The following is a 24748-nucleotide window of genomic DNA, read 5'->3' as shown; positions in this document are numbered from 1 at the left end:
CTGCCTCGGCCTGGCTCTGTGGCCACTCTGTGTGCCCAGGCAACAAGAGCAGCAAAAGTGCAAGAGGCACCCCACTCCACCAAGTAGGAGAGGGAACCGGAAAGGGGCATGCCAAGGGCCCCTCCACAGGACTACTTGGGATCCAGAAGTCTCCCTCCCTACTTCCCACCTCCTCCTAGGCACCAGCATCAGCATCTAGAAAGGACACCCTCTCATTTGGAAATTCCCCCCGCATAACCCTGATGAATGAGATGATACTATATCTAGTAGCAAGTGGTCCATATTATCTGTGAGGTCAAGGGCTCACCTGTCTTAGTCACAATTGTACTCCCAGCATCCAGCAACCAAGTGGTGTAGGGTTGATCTAGAATGAACCCTTTGCCCTGGACAGCCTTCCTTGACTGGAATGCCTGCCCAACTCTTAATCATCTTCTCTGACCAGCTGATACATCCCTCCTCTGGGAAGCCTTACCTGCCCACCACTCCCAGGATACTAGTTTTCCCCACTCACATGCTCTAAGACCATTTCATCTATCTCTTTAGTTGAGCCTTGGTCACACTGTGAAATAGTTCACTCTCAAAAGTCTAAGATCCTCTCGGCCAGAGGGCATCCTAAGAGTAAAAACACAGCTTTTCTCTCTCTAGTTGTAACTCTGATGCCTAGCAAAATACCTGGTACTTACTAGCTGTTCAGTTAATGTTTGTTGAATAAGACCAGGCATAAATGGGAGTAATCTGGCTAAAAGGAGGCAGAAGCTTCACTCTTCTTTAGATAGTTCCAAAGATACAAGATTGATTCATTCAATGAAGTCCTAAAAACAGGTGACCACACATTCTGGTTTGCTCAAACAGTTCCCGTTCACTTCTATTGTCCTGGAATCCCATCTGGTTAGTTCCCCGGTCATTCTCCAAAGTTCCCAGGTTGGACAATATGATACATGACAACCTATTCATTGAATTCCTACTATGTACCATGCATTTTTCTAGGTGTTGCTTTGTATCAATGAATAAAAGAGATAAAAAAATTCTCCAAACAAAGCAAGCTTTAATGATATCCTGCTTTCCTTATATGGAAAGGCAATCTCCACTCACCTGATCACTTGGCACACATTGATTCCATATCCATACTGTGCTGTGACATGCTGGGCACTGAGTGCTTGGGGTGAACAAGACAGAATCCTTCACAGACTTCTCTTCATTTACTATGTTCCCAGAGGAAGCCAGGAAGCTATCTTATCTGAAAAGGATTGCTTACGGCTCAGCATTTGAAAGCTCCCTTCTGGCTCAGAATTTGAATTTTCCCTATGGTCTTGACCCCTTGCTGGCCCCAGAGGGTGCTGGCTGCAGCTAGCCTGACCACAGCCCCTATTTCCCCACATGTCACCTGACTCAGGACAGGTACCCTTGCCCTAAATGCCTTGGGTTACTTCTAACCCCTAGAAAGGACAGGTCACAAGGTATTTGCAAGAAAGGCCAACTGCAAATACAAGAGACCCGGGAGAACACTACCCAGATGCTGTGACTCCAGGGAGATCCAGCCCACTTCTGATCTCACTCCTTACCCCCAGGACCTCACCTGTCTCTGCCAGGGTTCTTTTCCTCCCAGCTCATTCTCAGTCGCTTTGGAGTTCAACATGACAGCTATCCTTACTTCCAGAGCCCACATGGCTTTGTGTCCACTAAATTTTTCCCTATCATCCTTCTCTCTCCTCCTAGGTTTCAGAAACCTCTTTGCTCACTTGCCAGTAATAGCTGTGTCCTCTCCTCGGAGCTGCAGCCATAGGAAAGCTCCACCCACCCCACCTCTATCTCCATCTCCCTTCTGGTGTCAGCTGAAAACATCTCTTTTCTCCTTTTAATTACACTTCTCTGCTCCTTCTCTGTTACTGACCTCGTGACTCAGGGCTTCATTTTATTCACCAAACAATGTCATTACACCACTGTTTCTGTAATTTATGCCATGCATAGTCTTTTGGCCTCTGTTGCCCGATTCTACAAAATGTTTGGGAAAATCATCATCCCTTTTCTTCCCCAAAGCCTCTCTCCTGCAGAGACCTGGCAGTGTCCACCCAGACTTACCCAAGGAAGAGACAAGAACTCTCATGTCCTTGAAGATATGGAACTTAGAGCCAACCTCCATCCCACCTGGGTCCATGAAGATTCTCAGGTGCTGTGTAAGGAGTGAAATAAATGTATTGGGGAGGGCACCAAGTCAAGGCATTGGAATTGAGACTTGGAGTAACAAGACAGAGCACAGGATTAAAAGGACCCAGGATGCATGTGCCTATAGTTCCTTGCACAAAGCAAAAGGAATAGTTTGCACCTTCATCACGATTGTTATTAAACAAAAGCACGCAGGCAAGTTTCACTGAATGGTTTGGTCTCCGCACATCTTGCATCGAACAGGGCGCCAAACTCAACTAATTCTTCCTTTAAAACCTTGAGATTCAAATATAAGAGCAAACAAATAAATGCTAATCATTGTCTTCTCTGCTATGAGAACCTTTCTATAATCGTTAATAATCATGAATGTAAACTAAAGTAAACTGGGAAACAGATATAATTTTCTGAGAAATCCAAATAACAGCCTATTAGGAACTAATCACTACATGCTTTAAAGATGTTAGTAGCTCAAATCTTCCCAATGAAGTCTGATGGTCTGCATTATTATGATCATTTGTTTTCATTTGACAGGCGGCTAGGTCAAGGTCATGCATCTGGTAACTTTGAAATAGGGGTTGTGTTGGGAGGGGCGTGGCGGCTCTCACCTATAATCCTAGCACTCTGCGAGGCTGAGGCAGGTGAATCGCTTGAGCTCAGGAGTTTGAGACAAGCCTGAGCAAGAGTGAGATCCTCCCCCAACTCTACAAAAAACAGAAAAATTAGCTGGATGTTGTGGTGAGCGTTTGTAGTCCCAGCTACTCAGGAGACTGAGGCAGGAGGATCACTGCAGCCAGTAGTTTGAGGCTAGGCTGACACCACTGACTCTGTTTCAGATTAAAAATACATATATATAGGATCAGAGTCCATGTGCCTAATTCCAAAATCCAGGCCTTTAGCCTGCCACTAAAGTGTGTCCCCAAATGTGCATGTGGTACGGGTGCATGTACACTCAGATGCACAGAAGCCAGAGGTGTCTTGATCTCCAGCTGGGGACTTTGTTCTGTAGGTGAAAACCTTTCAAGAATGATGGAAGCACACCATGAAGGGGACAAACTCAGCCAGCTCTGCAGTGCTTCTCCCACATGTGAGAGAGAAGCTCTCTGTCCCTGGGAGAAGGCACATGACAAATCCACTTGCTCTGCACCTCATTCAACAGAAACAGAAGAGGCCTGACCCAGGAGCTCTGCCCTGAAAGAAAGAGGCCCATTCCTGCTCAGTATCTTTTGGATCCTCACAGCCCTAGATAATCCCCAGTTCAGGGTAATCAAAGTCACAATCCCTCTCCGCTCTGGACTGGGCCTGGGGAAGGCAGGAGTGGAAGGGATACTCCCTCTTCGGCTTACTTCTGGATCTGAATCCCGCCAGCAAATCTGGCAAACAGAGAGCAGGCCACCTGCCTAGCCCGTGCCAAGGCAATGGCACTTGCTTATGGACACAGGTCAGCCCACCAGCAGCTGTGATGATCTCAGAGGGGAGACAAGGGGCAGTCCAGGGCCTGGGAGCCTCTCTCTTGGGAGCTGTTCAGGGCTCACTGTGCCCAGGAGAAAAGGGAAGGCTCCCTGGGCTCTGGCCTTGGTGCTGAATCCCCAGATGGGGGACATGGAGGCTGAGAGCTGGGTAAGCAAAAATAGTGGTAGTGAATATTAGTTTCCCTTCCAAGAAGAAATAATTTTTCAGTATTCATTTGGGAATGCTGAGCTCCTGACCACCTCAGGGAGGTGACCTGGCCTTTGCCCTAGTTACAACAGAAAAAACATGAGTTTTAGACCAGATATTTACGAATATCAAGGCTTATCTGTAAACATGAGTTTTTGACCAGATATTTATGAATATGAAGGCTTATCTGTGTGAACTTGGCCAAGTTAGATAAACTCTCTGAGCACCAGAGTCCTCACATGTAAAACAGAAAGAATACCAGCTATTCGAACAGGATTGCTATTGGGAGAGCTCCTAACACAGAGCAATTACACAATAAATATTTCTTCTTTCTCTTTTTCTCTCAGCTTTGTTTTCTGCTTGCTTGTGAATATATACACAAGCATACAATCCATGAGTTCTCTCCCTCTTCCTATATAGCCCTGCAAAAAAAATCATTCAAAGACAAATTTAAGACCCATGGCCAGCACAGGGAAACATTCCCAAGGCACCTATTACCTGAATTTAACAAGGCCCGTCAATGTATTAGCCATACAATCACCTAAGATAGATTCTGACCCTAACAATCCTTCGGTGTTTTCAAACTACTTTCAAGTTAGTGTTTGGTGAAGACCTACAACATTAATATCACCAGGAAAGCCAATTTTCCTGTGTGTTTTCTATGTCATGGGAAAAGACTCTAAAAGCAAGAGCAAAGTTGTAACTGACCTATGGTGAGTCTGGACCTCATGACTCTGAGGTCCAGAAAACAGGTGAGACTCCTCCCAAGGGTTGGTAATGGGTTGGAAAGAGCCCGCTTAGCAGAAAAGACATACAGATTAGACTCTGATATCTGGGTCCCAGTTCATACTTCACTACTTTTAGCTATGTGGCCTTGGGCAAGATTCACTCTCCGATTCCTCACCAATAAAAGGAAGAGAGTAGTTGCTACTTTGTCCTCCGGTAGTGCATGAAATGAGATGGTACTTTTGAGATGTGGTTTATCAGGCACTAAAGCCAGGTTGGTGACAAGAGCTTACTGTTCAGGAATGGCCATGGGAGGGAGCATTTCAGTGGGACCCTCAGAACAACACACCTCACAGGATGACTGACCACCCGCTCTAAGTGCCCCTGCCGGCCCTGAGCAGAAGCCTCCATTCATTTCATCAGTGCTTAGCCAGGCTCAGCAGGTTCCTAGCATATTCTAGACACAATTGATGAAAATGTGAGTCCAGAAAAATGGAAATAAGAAACTCCATGAATTTCTGGTATGAGGTATGATCTAAAGCTATTGAAAAGGAAAGACCTAATATCTGTTAAGAAACTTGCTATGTGCCAAGATTTCAAATGCATTTTCTCATCCAAGTCCGAAAACAAGACTATGAGGGAGATGATTTGATTACCAGAGTAAAGACTCAGTTCAAAGAGACAAGATGACTTGGCCAAGGTCTCACAGCTGATCAGAGTCCAGCTCTGACAGACCCTAATACTTGCATCCTCAAATACAATATCATGCCACTCTCACATGTTAACCAAAACAAAGGAGACAGGAGCAGGGCAAACATATCCTATCGAAGTGATTTTTATTAGAAATCACTCTAATACATGCCATTGGTGTTCTTTGGAAAGTCCAGCATGGGCTGTCAAGTCTGCCTGTCCATGGCCAGTGAGGTTCCCCAGAGGTTGCTGAGGGCTGAGAAAGGTCTGTACCCAGGAAGGAGACAAAAGATGGATGAGGAAGAGAGAAGTAGGAAGACAGAAAGCTGCTGGCGACAGGGCTGGGGAATGCAATTATTAATATTCTAAATGGAGTTCTGACTGCTTAAGCTTTATTTAAGGACATGCCTGACTGTATAATTACAAGGGCTTAATTTGTTTTCTTTTCCACACAATAAATAGGGAGCACACGGTTGCTCTTTGCAAACACCGCCCTCACTGGCATCGGCAGAGGCTCCTGAGCTGCAGATGGACAGCTGGCATGTAGAGGGGCAGCCCCACTGCCCCCTGGGGCACAGCTGAACTGGCCAGATGTAGGCAAGGACAAGAGAACCTTGGGAGACTTTGGGGGAAAGACATTGGGATGTGTGGGGGGTGGGAGGTGAAGTCATCCTCCTTTAATTCTCCTGTGCAGCTGCCACTGCTGGGGGCACAATAGGAACTCAGGCTCAATGAGCAGAGGGGAGATGGGTTAGTCAAAGACAGAAGGCTGCTTTCTATTACCCTGTGGCTTGGGCCAACTCACTGGATACCTTTGGGCTTTGGCGCTACTCACTTGTCCCTGAAGCTGAAATCTGAAGGAGGCGGCACTAACTAAAGTAAGGTGGACACTGGATGGAAATATTCAAGGCCAAGGAAACAGCACCAGTAAAGGCCATGAGCTTGGGTGGCACGTGGAGGTATTGAAAGAAGCACAGAGCAGCTAGAGCAGGGAGCGCCAGAGGAGGTGTGGGGGGGTTCTGGGATTGTCCTGAGGCCAGCACAACCCAGACCATGTTGTTCCACCTACCCAGGTCTCTGCGTAGGCCATATGCTCACCTGGTAGACTGAGGCAGGGAGTTTGGCTCATATCCTAAAGGCCTCAGAAGCACAAGTGAGAGAACGAGATGAAATGTTTGAACCATCTCCTTTTAGCATGCACGGAAACTCACATGAGATGGGGTGAGCGTGGCAGCTCTAGGGTGACCCCTTAGGATGCCATGACCCCCAGGACACTAGTATGGAAGAGAGGATGGGCCCGGGTGGAGTAAGCGCCAAAATGTGCCCCTAGAAGAAGCATAGATACCTCTTAGAGAGAGGCAGCAGGCCAGGCACACAGGGAGAAGACCCTGTCCTTCTGCAGCCCTGAGCCCCCTCTGCTCTAACAGCAACAGCTCTGCTATCTCCACGAGCAGGGTCTCAGACCACAGGGCAAACCAGAGAGACGGTGCCTGGAAGCAAAGATTCTAACCCTTTTGTCATCCCGACTTTGGGACCACAGAGCAACGGAGTGGGGAATCATGCTATCAATTGATTCCAGGCTCATGAGTCCTATGTGCCTGTGGTCATGCAAAAACTACTTTCTCCATCACTGCCAGGGCCCTGGACATACAGCACATGGTCCCCTCTGTCAGGAACAGTCCTCACAGGTGCCCCCACCAAGCCTCTTCCAGTGGCTAACTCCCCCCACACTCAGAGTTCAGGCTGTCTTCCATCCCTCCAGGAAGCCTCCCTGTTGGAACCTTCCCCTGCCTGAAAGGTGCATCACCTACCTTTGCTAAATACTCCCAGAGAACCCTCACCCCTCATCACATTGTACAGGAACTATCTCTGCACTTGGTCTCCCTCTCCCACCCTAAACTACCCCCACTGAAACCAAAGAACTCAACATAATCCACCTCCGAATCTTTGCCTGAAGCAAAGAGGACATCAACAATGTTCCTGGAGAGAATTAATGCATTCAGGGCTCAGGAAAGCACCACATGACCACATAAAGTGAGTGGACTTTGTGGGGACTCTGGAACACAAAACATCTACGGTTAAATGCCAGGACCCAGGGAGCTCGGACCATGACTGTCTGAGGCAAGGTTGATGTCCTTTGCATCACAACATTCTTTATAACATCTTTGTAACTCGATCTTCAAATTGAGACAGAGTTGCACTTTCTTAATCTCCATTTTCAACCAAACCCAAGGGGACAAAGCACATTGGTGAAGTTTTCCCTGTGCCCAATGCTTTGGTGAGATCCCCTCACCACATCTCATGGCTGCAGCCCCAAGAAGTGGGCAAGGAGAACCCAACATTGTCCCCCAGAAAGTTGATCACCGGACACAACGTCCCTTGAACGTCCTGTCAGGTGCTCAGCTTCTGTGTCTGCCGAAGTCTTTCCTCAGCATTATCCACCCTATAGTCACAATGAACCTGTGGGGAAGTGTAGGTAACAGGATTGGGCCCCTTTTATAGACTAGCAAGCCGCTGTAGACAGCAGGAGGTCACCCGCACATATCTGTAGAGAGCAGGTTTACACTGTCTCCACATCCACGTAACAACATGTTGACCATCACCAGGGTGTGAGGGGCAGGAGAAGGACCAAACCGCCACACCCTCAGGTCTGGGGCCCAACACAGGTCCTGAGGACTCTTGGGCCCCCTCATCACTCTGCAAAGTCAGACGAGCTGAGATGACCCCAAGCCCTGGTAACTCCAAAGGTCAGCAAAGGCCTCCACTCGAGCAAGATAGATGCAGCCCAATCCATCCAAGTCTCCGGCTCACAGAGAGAGGCAGATGGCCCCAGAAACATGCCTTACCCTGTAGGCCCTCTAGAGAATTTGACCCCTCTGCCTGCACAGACTGGCCCTCACCAGATGCAGATAGGAAGGGAGTCATCCTGGGTACAGGCTCCACCATCACAGAAAAAGCCAAAGACTTCACCAAGTTAAAGAAATGCAGATGTAACTCTGGGGTGGAGAGATGGCCAGAAGCATGCAGGAACATCTGTCCAAGAAGAGGAGTGGACCAGTGGGCAGCTCTGGGCGCTTTGGAACCAGCAAGCCACAGTCTAAATCTGCCTCTCATATCTCCCCACCCTCTCTCTTCCAGGTTCAGGCCTGGCTCCAGGTCACTGAACCCCTTATTTTGCATCAGTCCCCTCATTAAGGATGATGACACTATACTCACAGAGCTCCCTTCCTGGTAATAGCAACCCACCATCACCTCCTAGGAGCCGGCCAGGGTGCGCGTGTGCTCAGCTGCTTCCACGGGGCTCCAGCCAGCTCCCTAACCCAGCTCTCTAACATCCCTGCCCCTTGAGCATCTGGTCTCCCCACATACTGGGTCAGAATCCCAGAGAAGTCTCAAATCCAGGAGCTTAGTGTTTGGGCTTCAAAATGCCTTTAACAAGAACTAAACTTACAAAATAGCTTTCAGGATGCAGGACACGTCATTCACTGAGCACCTAGCCTGGGCAGCCACTGAGGTGGGTGCTTCATGTTCACCATTGTAAGGCCACACAAACGCACACAGAGAGAGAGCCCTGGGAGATGGGGATTACTGCCTTGTGTACTAGAAAGGACACAGAGACTCAATTCCTGGGCCAAGAAATACAAAGTGAAAGAATTGGCAAAGTGAAATTAGATTCACGGCTTGTCTGCCCACCTCCAAAGCACATGTTGTTTCCAATTGTTTATTCCCTCCCTCCCTCCTTGGTCATTCCCTCATTCTTTGAACTCACATTTAACCTTAGGAAACCTGATGTATTAAGACCCAACCTTTGCCCCAGTGGAATGCACACATCACTGGGAGAGTCTCACCTTTCCACACTTGCTTTTCAGGTCTCACCTGGACTCCTCAGATGGGTTTCGAGGTGCACCTGCAGCCGGGATGAAGTCGTCCAGGGGGAGAACACGACTTACCCACTCTGGGAGACCCAATGCCCTTAAACCCAGGACAATGACAATAGTTGGATGTCCTAGAAGACCACCTGGAAAGAGTACAAGGATCTCAGGACCGAGGCAAGAGACAAAGGGATTAACCCAGAAATAAAAGGGACTTTCAAAGATCCATCTAGAAGAAATGAGAGAGGGAGAAATGCAAGACTGCTAGGCTGTTAAGGAATGGAGAGGAACAGAAATTAATGATGACTCCAAAATAGCCAGAGACTAAACTCATTTTCTAAATCTGTCCTTAACAAGAAAAATGGAAAAAGAGAGATGTGAACAAATGGGAAGTAATGAAGCCTTAGGGAAGCGAGGGGAGGAAGAAAAGAAAATCTATTGAGAATAATCAAGGATGGAAAATATGAGCCCATTGTGTAATCCCCCAAGGCTAGGAGACGCTCGGGCCAGAGGCCAAAACGTTTACTCAGCGTCAGACTTGAGTTTTTAAAGGCAAACGCTGACAAGGTTATAAGAAAACTCTTCAAAGTTCAGTCCAGGGGATTCTAAAGAACCGAGATACCTGAAATCAGGAAGAACACAGTCTCCAAGGTGAATTTAGGGTCTTTAACTATGAGAATTGCAAAATAAATCTCACATACAGGCAGTGGCCACACTGTCAGGGTCATGTCGGCTCTGCCCTAGGTGGATCAGAACAGCGTCCACAAAATAAAGCAAACAGAAAGAAAGGAGCAGGAGGACACGCGTGATCTCACAACCATAAGCACTTGGGAGGAGAAACTCAAGTGGGTAAGAAAAAGCAAATTCGATTTAGGAAGTTTGCCACCTGCCTCGCTAGGGAACATGGAGTGATTCCTTCATGGGGCCCCTGGAGGGACAGTCCCCAGGAGACAAACGCTCCGAGTAGACTGTGAATTTTCTTTCTTTAGAAGCAGCAAAGGAGTGGAAGCTCAGAAATTCCAGCTTAAAGTCCAGAGCTTGGTGGATTCTGCGGTACAAGACACAGTTTGGGTTCAATAAGTGCACAAAGGATCCATTTAAAACAGGATAAAAAGGTCTCTGCATGTTGTCATCTGTGTGTCATCAGATACCACAAGGGCTGGGATAAGGGAAGAATGCAGAGACCTGGGCCCATCTACAGAAGTAACAGGGCTTGGCTGGACTAGGAAGTGTTAGATGTTGAAGTCACACACACAAGCACAAAATCCTGGGGCACCAGAGCAGAGCCTTAGAGTTTATCTCATCTGGCTTGCCTCCCCTTGTTTCCCACTCCCATGCCCAGGTCTGGTAAGGAGGTGTGCCACCTGTGGTCATGATCCTGCCTAAGATGGGGTCCAAAGACAGCAGGGCTGGTGTACAGAAGGCAGCCGAGAGGGGCTCGAGGTCAGCTGCTCCTGTGCCTGCTGGATCTTCTAACTAGGCTCCTTCTCTTTGCTGAACACCCACTCTGTGTGATCACCTGCCAGTGGCCCTTCTGAGTGCCAGCCAGTAGGCTAAGGGCCACTGCCCACTAGCCTAGACCCTGCTGGCTAGGTGCAAAGCAGGACTTGGTTTCAGGCACCTCCTTAGTGGTCTCCCATGATCCTCCCCTGCAGAGCCCCCCGCTCTGAGGAGGGCTGCTCTGAAGCTTAGTGTCTTCCCCTCACCCCCACTAGTTTCTTGAGAACTGACAACAGCCCAGGCTGGCCTGAGTTGCCACAGCCAACAGATGTGGAGTGGAGTGACCAAAGGACAGGCTGTGGGCTCCAGAGGAGGCAACCTGCACTTGGCTCCTGGCTCTGTGTAACTTTAGGCAAGTCATTTAGCCTATCTGCATCTCAAATTTTTCATCTATAAAATGGGGACAATTGTGTCCACTGGCTATCATAAGCATAAAATAACATATTTAAAAAGTGCATAGATGAATGCCAGGCATGTAGTAAGTGTGTCACTTATGTTATGTCCCTGGAATTCACTGAATTAGAATGCCTGCCCCGACAGGAGAGTGAAATGGTGTGGGTAAAGCCAAAATAAATCGACGACAGCTTTCCTCTGGCCCTGGCCCTTAGTGGCCCCAGCTGAGTTCCAGCTGCAGCCTTTCTTCCAAGAAGAATTTCCTAAAATGCTGTGAGGTCAGGATTGGGCCATTTATCCCACTGCCTGATTTTAAAGATGTGGAAACAAATGAAACAGGTTAAGTAGCATATCCAAGGTCACAGCACAATGCAGACCAAGAGCCAAAGCCATGTACAAGGTGTGGTCACCCAGCACTGTTGCAGCCAGACAGCACCTCTGACAACTGACAGCCACCCCCATAAGCCACTCCCCGCACTCAGAGAGGACCAGAGTCCAGCATCTTCTCCCCTGCTGGCCGCCACCACGTGTATCCTGATGCATTAGATCCATATATACCCTACTCCATCAACAGCTGACTCAATTTTCCTTGGCAATTTTTTCAGTTTACCTTCTGGCCAGTCTGGATGGCCTGGAACTATGAACATGTGTCTAAACAGCTGGAGGAAGAAGTCCAGGGGGGGAATGGTTATACACATCTCATGGAGAATGGCAGCCCTGTGCCATAAACCATCCAGCAAGCCACACCCACCCCTTCTCCAAAGTCCAACCCAATTATCACCTGCTCCACAAGGCCGCCCAGTCACTCCCACCCGCCTCTCATCAGTAGTAGCCCCATGCAGAGTCTGCTGGTGGCCCCTCCACTGCCTGGTGCTGGGGCACCCTGGAGAATGTCAACTAACCATCTGTGCAGCATGTCAAAGGGGTGAGCTATGTCACCAGTACCCTGCAAATGCTAGTAAAGAACCACTGTGTACTTAGCCTTTACTTCTCTACGCATTTAAGGTAGAGGAGGGTCTAAGCTACTCCTGCACAGGCATCCCGTCACTTGTGTTCTCAAACCCTTCCCTGAAGAAGAGAAAGGAGGAGGGGGCTAGATCCACAGACCCCCAGTCGCCCATCGACTCAATACACTGGTTCCAGCCACTATCATTCCTAATGTATCTTTTTTTTTTTTAACCACAATAAAAGTTCCTTTCTCTCTCCCACCACATGTCCACAGAAGGTCAGTAGTGGCTTTGTTCCCATTGTCTTCCAGCAAGACTCAGGCTAATGGAGCAGTCTCCATTCGGAACAGCAATGTCCCCTGGCCATGAAACTCCTGCTAAGAAGGCGCATGGGATAGACATAGAGTGAACAGTTCAGAGGTCTTCAGCATATTCATAGAATTGTGCAACTGTCGCCATGATCCACTTTAGAATTTTCATTCTTTTCACCCCTAAAAAAAAACCCATACCCAGTATGTCCCTAATTTACCTCAAGCATAGTGAAGATTATAAATTCTGAAGACATCATCAAAATATGGCATAATATTAACACCACCTGTCACATCTGGAATAGTATTGTTTCCAAACCACCACACATCCCAGGAACCACATGCCTCTCTCCAGGGCATCCTTAAAAAGATTTCTTAATCCAGAGTCCAAGAAAAGTCTGTAAACACCTCAAAATGTGTAAGAAATAAATATGTGTCAGGGGCTTTTAAGAAGATAGAGTTTATAGCTTTAATCCCATTCTCAAAAAAATCAAAAATAAAGTCTTAACCTTGTTAAGTCCCCATGTTCCCTAAACAGACAGTAAGCTTTATGGGCAGGAACCACGTCTCGGACACCAATAAATCCCCTGTACCCTGAAGCTGCATAAATATGAGCAAGAGGATGACTGTCACACTGTCACCTAAAGAATGATAGCAGTACCTAAAGAAGGATAGCACTTATTATGGGCTAGACATTCTCAATGCTTCATATGCAGTAATCCATTTAATGACCACATTATCCCCATTTTCCAAATGAAGAAACTAAGGCATAGATAAGCTGAGTAAGTTGCCCAAGATATACAGATATATATGATGGAGCCAGAGTGTGGTTCGAGACTCTTCACTACTCATGAAAATCATCATTTTGTGATGGGTTTAGTCAGAGGCAATCGCCCAAGCACCGGGCTTGACGGAAGTGCTGAGCAGGAGAGTGTAGGAAGAGAAGGCTCAAGGGAGGAAGATGACCCTGCCCTCCTTGTGTATTTTTGCATCACATTTAAGCAGGGTGATGTTACGATATTATTCTGTACTAAGTATGTTAGACATTCTTAGAATAGCAGTGTTTTGCATATAATATTTGCCTATGTATCCTTGCTTTTAAACAGGACTGCAAGGGTTTCAGCCACACACAGAAGTCTGAGAAGTTCTGGCTGGATCGGACCCAAGAAGAGTAGAAAGGATACCATGATGAAAAGAATACCACACTGAGAATGCCGGGGCCTGGGTTCTCAGCCCAGCTCTTCCCCATGGGGATCTTCGTTAGGGTTGTCTATTCAAGACAGCCATCCTGTCATCCACAGTATGACAAAGTCAGTCTAGAGTCACTGGTACATTCAACAAATAGCTACTCACTTGGCGTGTGAGAGGCTTTGTTCTAGGTTGTGGGGATACAGGGGACTGTGCCAAGTCCCTGTTCCATGGAAGTTTACATTCTTGTGTGGAGGCAGAGCATCAGCTGTTAAACAAATAGCTGAATGAGATGAGATGTTTGCAGACAGTCAATAGTAAGAAGGACAGAAGAAATGAATGAGCCACATGATGTAGTAAAACATGATGGGTTTGTAAGGAGAAAAAAAGCCATTAAGTTTGAGCAGTCAGAGAAGGCCTAGCTAACCCAGAGAGAGCAGGGAGGAACCAGCCATGCAGAGACCAAGGGCAAGGTAATTGTCTGGATCAGAAGGGTGAATAAGGACTAAAGCACCAACATTCAGGGGAGTGAAAAGGCTCAAAAGGCTACAGTGGAGAGAACAGGGGAAAGTGTAAGAAAATTAGGGAGACAGAAACCACATCCATCTGAATCCTACCGTGTCCAAGGTAAGAACATCATGGTCATTAAAGCAGGAAGTTGACTGGAGGACTTTAAGCAGCAGAGTAGCACAATGGGATTTAGGTATATGATAGCATTGGGGCAACTGTGTTGACAGTGAAATGTAGCAGACAAAAGTGGAGGCACGAAAACCCAAGTTAGGGGGCCACTGCCCTGATGCCAGGAGAGAGGATGGCAGCCTGGACTAAGATGGTAGATGTGTGAACAGAAGGGTGAGGAAAGTGGGTTGATACAAAGCATTTTATGGCTTTGATCTGAATAGCAGAAGGGTAGGGAAGGGCAGGTAAAGGAAAGAGAAAGGAATGACTCCCAAGGCTGCAGCAGGAACAACATGGTGGGAGGTAGCATGTGACAGGCATGTGACAATCACAAGCACTTAGGGAGAACAAGCTTAGAGTGAGGACATGGCATGCAATCACAGGACCCCTCTTGGCCAAGTTAAGGTTGACGTGGGACTCACCCACCAAGTAGGTGGTCTGATATAGGACTCTAAAGGGCAGGGATGGGAGCAGGACTAGGGATGTAAATTTAGGAGTTTGATTCTCAGGCCCCTTCCAGCTTTATCTATCTAGGATTCCATGAAATTGGAGACCACTGATCGGGGAGCAAGTCATTAACAACAGCAAAAAATACACAGAGTTTTTCACAATGCATTGTCTCACCCATTCCCCAGGCACTGTCTTACTTAAAGCTCAGAGCAACCCTATGAAGTAGGAACGCTCACATTCCCTTCAAAGCTCAGGGAAGTTCAGTAGCTTACCCAAACTCAATACCAGGATGTGGAAGATCTAGGTTTTGAACCCTGGTCTTTTGATCTTCAAAGCCCATTCTTCTTACTGTCAGCTATAAAGTCCTCAGTGGCTAAGTCCTCCACGTAGAATGAAGGAGGAAGGATACTTGTGGGGAAGCAGCGAGGGGCCAAGTGTGCCAGTCACCAGTTCCTTTGAGACTTAAAGAAAAGTCTCAGTGCAGAGGTCAGGGACAGAAAGGCAAATGTTTACTGATATGACCTCTGCACATCATCTTGGAACCCAGATGTGGAGGGTACTTCAAGGAGAAAGAACATTGAGTGGCTTACCATACATAATGAATCAATCTGCCCATGTTTTCAACCCAATAATCTCAGGAGAAATGTATTGCCTATTTAGTCAGAGTCCTGAAAAGACAGGGACACTGGTCACTTCCTCTGTTCCTACGCACCCAGCGTTGCTGACTTTCTGTCCTTGCCAACATAACACAGTTAACATGACCACGCCCAAATCAGGACATTCCCCACCTCCCACCCGCCCCCAGGGGCTGGCTCACTCAAATATGAACATTGAGTGCACATTTGCTTACAGCAGAGAGAAGAATGGCTTGGTCTGGCCTCCAAAGCTTTTTGGAAAAGTGCAAGAAACTGAACACAAGAGAGATCCCACAACAATCAACTCTAAGGGATTCAAGAAATTCTTTTGGTTTGCTGGAATCTTACATTAAATGTTCTTGGAAATAAGTGGGCCATAGGCTAATACTAAGAAATCTTTCATAATAAAGATATTCAGGTTGTAATGTAACTGTCATTATAGGATTTGACCTGAATAGAAGGGAAACTAAACAGAACTTTCTCAACAGAGCTCTTTGAGGATGGATAGTGCTGACTGCCCACAGGGAAACAATGGCTTTCTAATCAAACCTTAAAGATGCCCACCCCTCCTATAAGGAGTTCTCACCGGGAAAGTGAGAGAGACAGAACACTCCTGGGATATAAAAAAAGCACACAGACTTCAGAGTCAAAGGGATCAAAGTCCAAATCCTGACTGTCCCACTAGCTTACTGTGTGACCTTAGGAGAACTTGCTTATGTCTTTCTTTCTGAGCGTCAGTGTTTGCATCTGTGAAATGGGGATAGAGGAAGGGTAACTCACAGTTACTGTGAGGAGGGAGGTAGCTCATGTCTGCAAAAGCACCAGGCACAGTCCTTGGCACACAGTAATTTCTTAAACAATACTAGCCTTTCCCCCTTCTCTTTTAATACCAGCCTTTGGGGTGTAGTTTCCTAAATACCTTAGTAAGTTTTTTAATTGCTTCTGAGAAAAACATTATCCCTTCTGGCCGGTTAAGGTACAGTGGAGAGATTCAGAGGATTTGGGCACAGTCCCACTTCTGCTGCTTACAAGTCAGACCCTCTCTGGGCCTGTCTCCTGTGATGTAAAATAAGGCTACCTACCTCCCTGCTGCCCCCAGGATGGTTATGAGAATTTAGTGAGCTAATGTATGAAAAAGCACTTTGAAAATCATGAAATGCTCAACAGATGAAAGGAAGCCCTGGCACCTGAGTACAGCTCATGGACAGCTCTACCTACGGGGACCCCCAGACGTCGGAGAGCCAGTCTGTGTGTGAACTGCGCCAGAGAGAAAAAAAACTGTAAAGGAAGACAGGAGCAAGCTGCCTTGGGGGGCTCAGAGGACTCCACAAACAATCCAAGTTCAAGGGTGGTGTTGGTGAACATGGTCTCAAATCAGATAGAAATAAAGAAAGTTGTCAGGTCACTAATCAATTGCTTAGGTCCCATCTGAAACAGGGTATACAGAGAGGTCTACATATACCCTACACTCTAGTCTACAGCAAGGCCAGGGGGGACTAACTGGAGAGAATCGAGAATTGGGCATGTTTTACTCATCAATATTCAAGGAAGAAACACAACAGAGATGAGTATTCCAGTCGCCCAAGAGATAGACTCCACTGTGAGACAGAACTCCAACTTTTCCAGAATAAAGACATGGTCAGCATAGCCAGCAAGGGCACCTAACCCCTCCTCTTTGATTCTTTTACCACCATCACCACCAATAACAATAATGACTATCATTATTAGCAACCATCATTTCTGAACTCTGATTACTTGCTGGGCACTGGGCCGACTGCTGTGTGTCCCTCCTGTCATTCACTCCTTGCCACATGCCATCCCTAGAATGGGCACTATTATTATGCCCACTTGAAGATTAGAAAATAGCAATTCCAATTATCAATTTGGGAAACCCTTATCCTTCAGAATCTCTAATCCAAAATCCTCAAGATCAGGGAAAGGACATAAGGACCGAGAATGCTGCAGTCTCTCAAAAAAGATTTCCCTCCTTATGTATGAATCCGTGTCTTGTTTTCCACTTATTCTCTTCTCCTATATAAGAAGATAAAATAGGAAGAAATAAAGAAAACTGAAGAAGTCAAAAGGAGATGGTCAGTCACTCATCATCCTTGAAGCAGGGCCCACAAGTCCTCATCTCCAGCCTTCTTTGTGCCAGACAACGTGGCTTTAACTTCACCGGTTCATTTTCTGGTGTGGGGAGAACGGCACTGCTTAATGCCATGACAGCATGGGGTGGGAGGTGGCTGAACCAATCAGGACAACTCGGACAACCTGACATCAGCAAGGGGCAATGATATCACTTCCTCCTTCTCATTCTGTGCAGAGGGGAGAAGAGAAAGACACCTCCTCTGCCATCACCCTAAACAAAAAAAACGGAAAGACAAGAAAAAGCCGCCAAGCCAGGGCTTGGCAATTAGTGCTGGAGTAAGTGATCATCTTGTGATTGCTCAGCTGGGGACTGAAGACTTGTAAATGCATTTAGAGGACAGAAATAGAAGATGTTGTGAGAGAGCAGAGAAACTCGGCCCATTTGCAGGAGAAAATGTCCCAAAGCTGCTGGGAAATTTACTCAATTGGGATCTGGGTATGTCTTCATAAATAGGAAAAGTGAATAAATAAAACCCAGGGACAAAGCCCATGTGTGTCTCTCCATGACCCCCAGGCCCCTCTGGATGCCACACCATGCCGGTCAGAGCTCCAGACTGGTGCTGACTTTGTTGCACCAAGTTGAGCCTCCCAACTTGCCCCTGTTGTGCAGCTGGACCCAAACTGGGGACAGACTAATGGTGATCTATCTTTCTCAGTGATGTCCCTACAGCCAACACCAAGTACATTGACAAGGGCTGGCCAATGTGTCCAAAAGAACACAGGGCCCAAGGTCATGTGCACGTTCAACATAGTCCTCAAGCCATACTCCAACCAGAACCCCTCAGCCCCAAAGCCTTAGGCATCTTGAAAAGTCTCGCCAGCCTGTGTTGCCAGCACCTACCAGTAGATCCCAGATCATCCCAAAAGAGGTGGTATGTCACAGCCCCCTTCCATGGAGCTCAAAGGCAAGCCAAAGACATGTTCTGGCACAACCCCTTTGGCAACATCTGTGGCTAGCTTGCACCTCTGCTCCCATTGCTGAGTCTATGGAAACCCCATGGGTCCCAAAGGTCTCTCCATCTCCCTAAGAGCTGTGGACACCACACCCTACAAGGTTCTGGGACCTGAGCCCCCAACCACTGAGCTCAAAGGAGATAGTACTTCTCCCACTTTGAGAGCACCTTTACCCCAAATAGACCACAAACTGGCACCCTTTATGCCACATTCTGTCCATAGCGTGGTTCCGTTTGGCCTGTGGAGTTAACGGTCTTTTTTTTTGGAGACAGAGTCTCACTATGTTACCCTCGGTAGAGTGCCATGGCATCATAGCTCACAGCAACCTCAAACTCTTGGGCTTAAGTGATTCTCTTGCCTCAGACTCCCCAGTAGCTGGGACTACAGGCACCTGCCACAATGCCTGGCTTTTTTCTTTTGTATTGTTGTCACTGTTGTTTAGCAGGCCCAGTGCATGTGGCCAGTGCCCTAACCAGGTGAAAATATTTAAATTGTATATAAAACCAGCACATTGTACCCCATGACTGCATTAATGTAGACAGCTATGATTTAATTTTAAAAAAATAATAAAACTGAAATGGTTTCACTGGCTCTTCAAATCTTCTTGAAACTATAAGTCTGGCATTACTGGGCCCCACCCTACATGGTTAGCCAGAGCCACTTACTGGCTACCCCTTGGGAAAGGACTCCTGGTCCCAGCCTCTACTCTCCCCACCTGGTCCACCACGGGCATTTGGCTTTGTGGCCCTTGCACAAGTTACTATGAAAAAAGAGACTTCTCAGATGTCAAAAGCTTTTCTCAGGGGATATTTTACAATGAAACTCTAGCCCTCAATAAAATAAACACCTGGAACATCTGGTCCAGGCCCTTCTCTGGTCCCAGCTATGCCTCCCGCTGCAGAGAACACACCTCCCCACAGAGGTTCAGTGAGGGAAACAGCTAAGGGCAGACATCAAAAGGGAGGTCTCAGGCCCCTGGCGCTGACACATCTAGCCCTGAGCAGTGGCCACAGAGCTTGCTATTTCCAGAGTAAGGAAAGAAAGTTCAGCACAAAGCAGAGGTGGCCATACTTACTGAAAAACAATTCTTATTGAGCGCTCACTATGTGCTTAGGAAAACACATAGAGACCATGGGTAGGGCCAGGACCCCCAAAGAGAAACGACTCCCCCTCTACCATGGACTACGCTCTTTCCTCCTGCCCTGGCTCCTCTGCCCTCCACTTCCCTGAAAGGCTCTGCCTCTCCAGACGAGATTCCCATCCTTCCAGGCTGCCCTTCCAAAGTCAACGCAAAGGGCCTCAAACAGCAAAATCTTCAAGTGGCCAGTGAAAGACTGCCACACCTCCATTGTGTCCTCAGATGCAGTGGACCCCACCCTACCTGGTTCCTGCAGAATTTCTGCTCTTTGGGAACACGTCCAATGGATGTCCAGGAAAGCCACTATCCTTGAAGAAGAGTTGTCCCAGACAGCAAGCATCCCCCGTGAATGCAGCAGGCCAGCATTTGCCCTGATGTCTTATCCCTAGGCTTCTTGTCGTGCCCATCTTGCCCCCTAAAAATGGCAGTCCTTCCCAGGGTCTATCAGCCCAAAACTACCCTGGGAAAGGAAGCACCAAGCTTGTGTGATGCTGTTCCACTAGGTCCACCCAGAGCCCTCCCACCAATCAGACAAGGCAGTTTAGGGGAGACACAGACAGACAGGAACCCCCACCCATAGCCATGTGACCTCAAGCTTGTCCCCCTAAAAGCTGTGTGACCTTACACAGGTTTCTCCACTTCTCTGAGCTCTTCCCCATTAAACCCAGAGTCTGTTTAGATACAACATCTAGGCTGGTCCTGCTTTCTCTCCTCTTCCAGCCCTTGTCCCCAACACCTGTGTGCAGGCGCACACACACACACACACACACACATGTACACACATTTGCAGATCTGTGAATGGTCTCGGAAGTGCAATATTCACATTATATATAAGTGGAACTTCCTATCATTTATATTCCCATAAAATGGCAAATTTCATCATGAAAGTGAATAAACGTGGGACTCAGGACAGCCTCCTTCTAAGCCCTAGTCCCAAACTTTTCCTTTTCCCAGACAGGAGCTTTGCAGATCATCAAATTCAAAACCCTCCTTTTGAGAGGTAAAATGGAAGCCCCAAGGAAACTCAGGGCCGTGACCAAGGACACACAGCGGCACTGCCAGGTCTGGACCCACCACGCGGGGCTCTTTCCTCAACATGCGCCCCCCTCCATGCAGCCCGCCTCTACTCACATATAGCGCAAGTGAGGGTTCTTGGCAAAGGCTCTGGGCTGGATGCTCCGAAGTCCTGAGTTCTTGATGGTCCTGGCAAAAAAGGACAAGAGAATCAGTGGGGTCAGGGAACAGAGGGGCATCTGCTCTGGGCTGAGTCTGACAGGGCAGTCAGGCCATACTGGCCCTGTGGCAGCCGCTGCAGGTCAAGCCAGTCTCTCCTTCACCAGCCATCCCCAGGCATGCCCAGTGGCGGCATCTGGTCTCAGACCCCTGGGGCTCTGTGAGAGGCTGGAACATGGGTGGGCAGTGTAGGTCGCTGCCATCACCTGCCCTGGCCAGCAGTGAGAACGGGGGCTCCTGCTGGGTCAACAAGGACAGGGCTAGAGCCCGCTTGGTGCCTCTTCCGTCTCCCCACCCCAGTCCTTCACACCCTCTAGCACCGACACCCCCAGGAAGAGGGACGGGGAGATCTCCTATGGCAAGGAGCTCAGTAGCCAGGTACAGGGCTGAGGACAGTGCTCCAGGGCCCACCTCAGGTTGTGGCCGCACACAAGCCCTACCTCTCTGGGCTGGAGTGATGCGCAGGGCAGTGAAGAGATGGCTTTTGGAGCCCATGACATCTCTTCAGTAGATGGCACTAGCTCTTCTAGAAGAGCCCCATGCAGGGGAAGCACGGAAGGCAGCCTTGCCACACCTACCACCCCACCCAGGAAGGGAACCAGGGACACTCACAGTTTTTGGAGTCCCGTGTACAGCTCCATGTCCACAGCGTTGAGTGTGTGCAGGCTACGCCAATTCTCTATGTGTCTGCAGGGAGGAGGAGAGTGACAGTCAGGTCTGGGAGGCTGGGAGGGGTACTGGCAACGGCACTGGCTGTCAACCCAGAGACACTTGGGTCTGCATCCTGGATGGGCCTGACACAGCTAGGCTTCTGCCAGTCACCAAATGGCTCTGAGCCTCAGCGTCTTCCTCTATGTAGCAGGACACACGAGTCTGACAGGGGCGCTGTGAGAATTAAACAGACTCAGTGGGTCCACGTGCCCCCTACAGACAGCATTCAGTGTCCCCTCAGCTCCAGAAAGACTCTACTCTTCAAAGACTTGAAGCCTAATTTCCTTGCTTGTCTTTCTGAGTTTCCCTCTGTTCCCTTTCTTTTTTCCTACAGGGTGTCCCAAAAGTCACCCCTAAAATCACCATACATAGGGTGTAGCTAAATGTACATTTACAAAATTGTCATTAAAAATTTTACAAAATATTGTCTATGTGGTTGGCTGACTCTTTGTAAAATTTTCTAATGACTGCTTTGTAAATAAATGTTCATTTAGCTACAATTTCCCCTTTTCTCTATGTATCGTGACTTTAGGGGTAACTTTTGGCATACCCTGTATTTAAGATTTCCTAAGGTTCTTTCTTAGCTCCCACTGGTAATAGCAATGCAAATGATGTGGCTTAAAAAAAAAAAAAAAAGAAAAAAGTAGTGCTGGTTTGCCAGTGGGCGTGACTTCTGGGTAGAAAAGACAAGGAGGGACACACATCTGCCTCCAGTAGCCAACAGAGTCCAGACACTGATAGTCCCCTTGGGGTGACCACAGCCCATCCATTCTGGAGCTCAAGGAAACCAATGGCTTGATCTGGCACAGCTGACTCTGGAGCAGAGGAGGACCCCTAAGGACAGGCAGGCCCAGGGCTTTGTGGAGAGAACTTGCATCTGATATTCAAGGAGCCAGAGTCCAGCTTCACCTGACACTCCAGCATCCGTGACTTTGAGCATGTGCTTTCGCATCTCTGGGCCTCTCATTTCTCCATTTGTAAAAGGAGAAGGTTGCACTAGATCAGCAGTTTCTTCCTCTTTTCATCACACACACACACAAAAATCTCCTTTTAGAACTTGTTCCCTGGAGAGCTCATGTTTAAGGAGCTTTGTGTCTGGCAAGCACACTACATGTATTAAGTACTAATTAATTCATCTTCTCGGATTTATTAATCAAAGATATAAATCACCGTTAACCAGAGCTTTTCATCAGCAGACACAAACCAGTGCTCACTCACCCAGTGCATAAATTCCAGCCCAAAGCAAGGAAACTTGAAAGTTCTATTTGCAAAAGAAGGCCTGTCAGGGGTAGGGATCTGATTTCCATTAGTGCTTCGGACATTGACCAAACGCCAGGGTCAAATATCCCTCATTATTGCTTTCAGAGTCCTCAGGTTCAGAACCATTAGACTATCGATTACTAAAGCCTTCCCAGCTCTAAAGCCATGCGGAAGATGCCCGTTCGCATGGACCTGCTGTCCATGGAGCACCAGAGGATCTCAGGAAAAGGCCTTCCGCTGCCCACCTCTCCCTCCTAAGACCTGACTCTCAGTCAGTGCCCATGAGGTCTGAGTATCATCTTAGTGAAGAGTGCAGAGAGGCGACAGCTCATCTTGTGAAAGAGCTACCGAAGGCACATTCTGGCCAGAAAAGTGACAGCCACCTTCCCTAGACGTCTCCTCCCCAGCCCAACCACACCCGTAGCTCTGCCATCTGTCACCAAGTCGAGCCAGAGCCAGGAAGGCAGCAGGCCCGTGGCTGCCAGGGCCTCTGGAAGCATTTCAGCACCGCAGAGCGATAAGGTATGCTGAGAGCCTGTTTTGTACCACATTCTCTCAAAGTCCCTGCTGAGCAGCCAGAGACACTGGCATCTGCTGGGGACATGGACCAGGTGGCCAGGTTGGTATTGGATTCCAGTTCCAAAGTCTTCTCCCTAGAAGCCTCATAGCCCCAGGTCAGTTTGGGTGGTCTGGTCCCACCACGGCAGGGACCTTGGCAACATTTCAGAAAGGAAAACCAGAAGGAGCAGGACTACCTATGCCACTAGGTCCCCCAGGGTGGTTCCTGAGCCACTGGTAAGTTCCCAAGGAGATTAAGTGTTTGCACGGAGTACCTTTTGTTCACGGGAGCCCAGCATCCTACAAGGATCTGCTCCCAAAAAGGGACTGTGAACCAAATTGTTCAAATAAGTGGAATCATTTTTCTCAGCTCACACTTGAATGCCATAAATATGTTTTTATTACGGCTGGGCTGTCAATCACTACTGCATTCAAAACTTTATCTTTCTCAGCCCTCGTGGTCCGCAGACTGACCCCACCCGGACAGATGGACACCCTGAGCTGTGGTGGAGAAATGGACGAACTCTTGGCTGCAAAGAGTCCTCTGTTAAATAGAATAACAGCCACCACTTCCTCTGCAGGGTGGGTCTGCATTTTCCTAAATCAGGGAATGGCATTTTATAGCCACAGTGCAATAGTGTGGTGAGGAGTCAGAGCTCTGGGACAAGGGACAGTGACGACTGCCCTCTGCCTGCCTTTGGACAGCCCCAGAGCTAAGAATAGCTTTTATATTTTTACAAAATCAGAAGAATCGTATTTTGTGACACACGAAAACTATATGAAATTCAAATTTCCATATTCATGCCTGTTCATTTACTGTCACCCATGGCCCCTTCTAAGCTACAGTGACAGACCTGAATAGGTGAAGCATGGGCGATGTGGCAACAAAGCTTAAAATGTTTACTCTCTGGCCTCTGCAGAAAAAAGTTACTGAATCCTGCCTCGGAACCAGTGTCCCATCCCTGCCTCTACCTACGTGACCCTGTCCAGATGACTTTACCTGTTTGTGGCTCAGTTTTTTCATCTGCTAAATGGGAATGAGAACATACCTGTGTGGTAAGAATGGTGCAATAACTGAAAAGACTATGTTAAAAAGCCCTTGGGCTGCGTGGGACACACGTGAGTCCTGGGGCAGAGCCAAATATGCCGATGATTCTCCCTCTGTGCCTTACAGAGGCTGAGTAGTTTTTTCTCAGTTTGCAAGCTAAAAATGGCATCAGGCTTCTGCTGGAAGTTGTCGTTTTTTTCAGCAATCATTGATAAAAATCCCCATATGGCAGAAGGGCGCAGCGGTAGGAAACCTGTCACTCACGACCTCTAGGAAAACCGTTCCAGCAGAAATTTATAAACAGGTTCAAGGAACGCGCAGATGCCACATGAGAGCAGGTTCCAAGGAAGAGAAGGACGGCGAAGGTGCAGGCCTGACATTTGCGGATGACATCGCCGGGTGCCTGCCAAGTTCTCCTGTGACTCACCACTGGGTACCAGACCCGGGTAGGGTGGGGAGGGGTCAGCGAGGGTTACTCTGCTGGCTAGTTTG

The 24748-nt window shown here is 48.0% G+C and overlaps 1 protein-coding gene across 12 annotated transcripts in view; it reads right to left on the bottom strand.

Moving 5' to 3' along the window:
• Positions 1-24748, bottom strand: part of NTRK3 (neurotrophic receptor tyrosine kinase 3) — a 367735-nt gene that overhangs the window by 278175 nt on the left and 64812 nt on the right. For all 12 annotated transcript variants that reach the window (XM_053581711.1, XM_053581720.1, XM_053581708.1 and 9 more), the window contains 2 exons: positions 21292-21366; positions 20578-20649 (listed from right to left, as the gene is read on the bottom strand). In XM_053581711.1, the coding sequence (XP_053437686.1) occupies positions 20578-20649; positions 21292-21366 (147 nt within the window). The remainder of the gene's footprint in view (positions 1-20577; positions 20650-21291; positions 21367-24748) is intronic.

The sequence above is a fragment of the Nycticebus coucang genome, chromosome 2 (assembly GCF_027406575.1).
Source record: "Nycticebus coucang isolate mNycCou1 chromosome 2, mNycCou1.pri, whole genome shotgun sequence".
Taxonomy (NCBI): Eukaryota; Metazoa; Chordata; class Mammalia; order Primates; family Lorisidae; genus Nycticebus; species Nycticebus coucang.
This window is presented reverse-complemented; position numbering and strand designations above follow the sequence as displayed.